This window comes from Chrysochloris asiatica, unplaced genomic scaffold (genome assembly GCF_000296735.1).
Source record: "Chrysochloris asiatica unplaced genomic scaffold, ChrAsi1.0 scaffold00669, whole genome shotgun sequence".
Lineage (NCBI taxonomy): Eukaryota > Metazoa > Chordata > Mammalia > Afrosoricida > Chrysochloridae > Chrysochloris > Chrysochloris asiatica.
The window spans coordinates 208,118-211,660 of NW_006409187.1; the positions used below are offsets into that span (position 1 = coordinate 208,118).

The following is a 3,543-nucleotide window of genomic DNA, read 5'->3' on the forward strand; positions in this document are numbered from 1 at the left end:
CAGTTTCTGAACTTCTTGAACCAGACAATTTTTTCATAGCATGACATTTTTCACCAACAATAAGATAGAATTACTTCTTTATCAGTTATGTTCATCTCTGAACGAAGACGTTTCTGAGCTTAAAGAAGACACTTTACAGACAGAAATTGTTCTTTCTTATAGATAATAAGTTTTGGGTGTCCAAAAGTGATATATACTGATCTATTGTTTTTCTTGATCATTTTTTTTTAGTAGTGTAGCACACCAACAAGGAAGAATGGAGGGAGAAAATTGTTCTTACTTGATTGAATTCCAGCTCTTGGGAATTACTAACAACCCTGAGATTAAGACAATCATATTCATCATGTTTCTGATTGTGTATTTCATTATTCTTGTAGCAAATCTTGGAATGATCTTTTTAATTAGAATGGATTCCCAGCTTCAAACACCTATGTACTTCTTCCTCAGTCATCTCTCTTTCTGTGACCTCTATTACTCTACAGCAATTGGACCCAAGATGCTAGTGGACCTCTTTGCCAAGAACAAATCAATTCCCTTCATTGGTTGTGCTATGCAATTCTTCACCTTTTGTACCTTTGGAGATTCTGAATGTCTCCTGCTGGCAGTGATGGCCTTTGATAGGCACAAGGCTATTAGCAACCCCTTGCTTTATACAGTCAACATGTCCAACAAAGTGTGTTCCATACTCATGGCAGGGGTTTACCTGGTTGGCCTGGTTGATGCTTTGATACATACAACTTTAGCTTTCCGCTTATGTTTTTGTGGCTCAAATGAAATCAATCACTTCTTCTGTGATTTACCTCCACTCTTCCTTCTTTCCTGCTCTGATATTCAGGTCAATGAACTAGCATTATTTACTGTTTTTGGCTTCATTGAACTAAGTACCATTTCTATAGTTCTTGTGTCTTACTGTTACATCATCTTCTTGGTCTTAAAGATCCACTCTACGGAAGGAAGGTTCAAAGCTTTCTCCACCTGCACTTCCCACTTAACTGTTGTTGCAATTTTCCAGGGAACTGTTCTATTTATGTATTTCCGCCCAAGTTCTTCCTATTCTCTAGATCAGGACAAAATGACCTCATTGTTCTATACTCTTGTCATTCCCATGTTAAACCCTCTTATTTACAGTCTAAGAAACAAGGATGTGAAAAAGGCTTTGGAAAAGTTGAAAAATAAAATGCTATTTTAAACAGTTCTGCACAGAATGTAACAGTTGCTTTTCCCTCCAAATCACTTAGCATAATAGAGTGTTTTCTAAAATACTTATTAATAAAAATCCCCAGAAGCATAAATATTAACTGTTTTCTTGAATGTGCTTTACTTTCTTATGCGTCTTCAATTTAAACAGTATTCGTTAATTTTAGGAATGTTCCGATCTTCTTAATATGTGGAAAGTCTATTTGATCATCATTTCTTTCATACATTAGCTATAGTATTCTAGGAGATATTGAAAGTTGATCTAGAAATATACTCCATGGTTAATCCAGTAATATCCATATTAATTAATTCTATCTTGTTCTTGTCAAGTGTCGGTTCTGACCGATAGTGACCTTTTTTTTCCCAAGGAGCAATCAGTGAGGTACAACCACCAACCTTGAGGTTCAACTTGAATATGTAGTCCTGCATAATAACCATTTAGCCACACCAGGATTCTAATGAATCCCATAAGTGAGTGTAAATTTATCTGTTTTTGCTAAGTGCAATCAAGTCAAGTTGATTAGAACTCCATAGAAAACCTTTAAATAATTGAGGAAATAGAAATTTTCATATATCTCCCATGGAACAACTGGTGGACTCGAATTGCTGAATTTGTGGTTCACAGTCTAGTGCTAATCTTAAGGAATGCTTTCTGAATTGTATAGCTTTTAATGGAATCTATCCTGAGAAACAGCAACTTCACATTTTATAATGGTTTATAAATGTTTGTGCTTTTGTAGCAATACTTTTTACTTACCCTCATTCATATATTTAGATTACAAATTGACTTAAAACACGCTATCACCATATCCCCTTTATTGGTTTCAATAATTCTTCCCACCACTGGAGAAACTCCAGTTTACCAGTACTACTTTATGTTCTGTATCAACTGTCTTGTTAATCATTGCCTCTCAACCATTCTAGTGGAAACACTATCTGGACAACCCAACGCTAAAAGAAACATTTATGGATCTTTGGTACATTTTCCTTACTTTATTAGTAAGGATTTTTCTTTCCCTCACTTTTCTCCTTTTGACTTCAGACTCAGAAAGAAGCTGCACTGAGAGTCTGTTACAAAGGCTCTCGAGATTGTTCCAAAAACTTCATAAAAATTATAAAACATCAAGAAATGAAAAAGCATGGTGCTTTTATTCAACGTAGAAATGTCTGGTTTTACTGTGCAAAGAAGAAAGTCTTCTTTGAAATGGGTACATGTAATTTCTGATCTACAAAATGACTCAAGATGCATTAGGCAGAGAGAAAAGTTCTCTATGCAGAGGGATTGGCAATTAACAATCATGAGATTTATATGACTCTGACATTTTAGAAGAAATGAAGCTCCAAACTATTAGATATTTAAGACCAAACAGGACTTCGTAGAGTATATACTTGGACTGTAATCCTTAACTGTTACCTGTTATCTTCCCTTAGAAATATTTACTTTATTTCTTCTCCTTTCCTCAAATCAGATCTGGACAAATTCCCTTAGTCCTTGTTCATAAGCCACCCTCTCCTTAAAGCATTCTTTACCTATGACTCTGTTCATAATCAGTGCCTATACTCTGATATGCTGAGCATGTTGTGATGAAGATGATGAGTGTTTCTTCCCTACTATAACAAGCACCTGCAGTATGTACAAGGACAGGAAATAAATATATATAATCAACACACTTAATAACATTTTTGAGGGGTATTCATATGTCAGTGAAAACAAAATTAACTGATGGAATACAATATGCCCTGAATACATTTTTCTTTGACCTTGTGGTTCAAACAGACCCTGTGGTCCAGAGCATTATCCTGCATTACCATACCAGGAATCCTATTAGTATGTAGCTAGATTGAATTTGGACTCCCAGGAGACAGGGAAACACTTCAGGGGAATATCAGTGGGAAGGAAATCAAAAGAAGGGGATCAAGAATGACTTCACCTCCACCAGAGAACTAGATAATAGTAATAAAGCTCTTGAGTGACAAAAAGAATCTTAGCTTCTTAAGATTCTCTGAAGCACAATTATTAACATTTACGTTGTTTGAGCTTTGTCTCAACAGCATCTTTCCTAGGAGTTCATTTGATATTTAGCATTGGAATCACCACATAAAATAACAATGAAAGATGAGAAATCATTGAAATGACTCAATTAATCATGGCTTTGCTCAACATAAAAAATAATGTGAGCGCAGTAACAGCAGGGATGAGTGTTGCTGTTGTTGTTAAGTGTCATTGAGTCAATTCTGACCCATAGTGAACCTATATAGTTTTTAATGACAAGCTATGGACAACATTGTGAAGCATGATTATTCTAGAACACTTAATTATGCTCATGAGGAATTTGTATATGGAAA

General features: G+C 35.2%; 1 protein-coding gene across 1 annotated transcript; it reads left to right on the forward strand.

The window, feature by feature from the left end:
• Positions 1 to 256: 256 nt before the first annotated feature.
• LOC102815834 (olfactory receptor 5W2-like) lies at positions 257 to 1,189 on the forward strand. Its single transcript, XM_006877917.1, has one exon. The coding sequence runs from the start codon at positions 257 to 259 to the stop codon at positions 1,187 to 1,189; it is 933 nt and encodes a 310-aa protein (XP_006877979.1).
• Positions 1,190 to 3,543: the final 2,354 nt, after the last annotated feature.

What these genes read in the sequence shown, in the direction of transcription:
- LOC102815834 (XM_006877917.1), top strand. Translation starts at nt 257, where the DNA reads ATGGAGGGAGAAAATTGTTCTTACTTGATTGAATTCCAGCTCTTGGGA.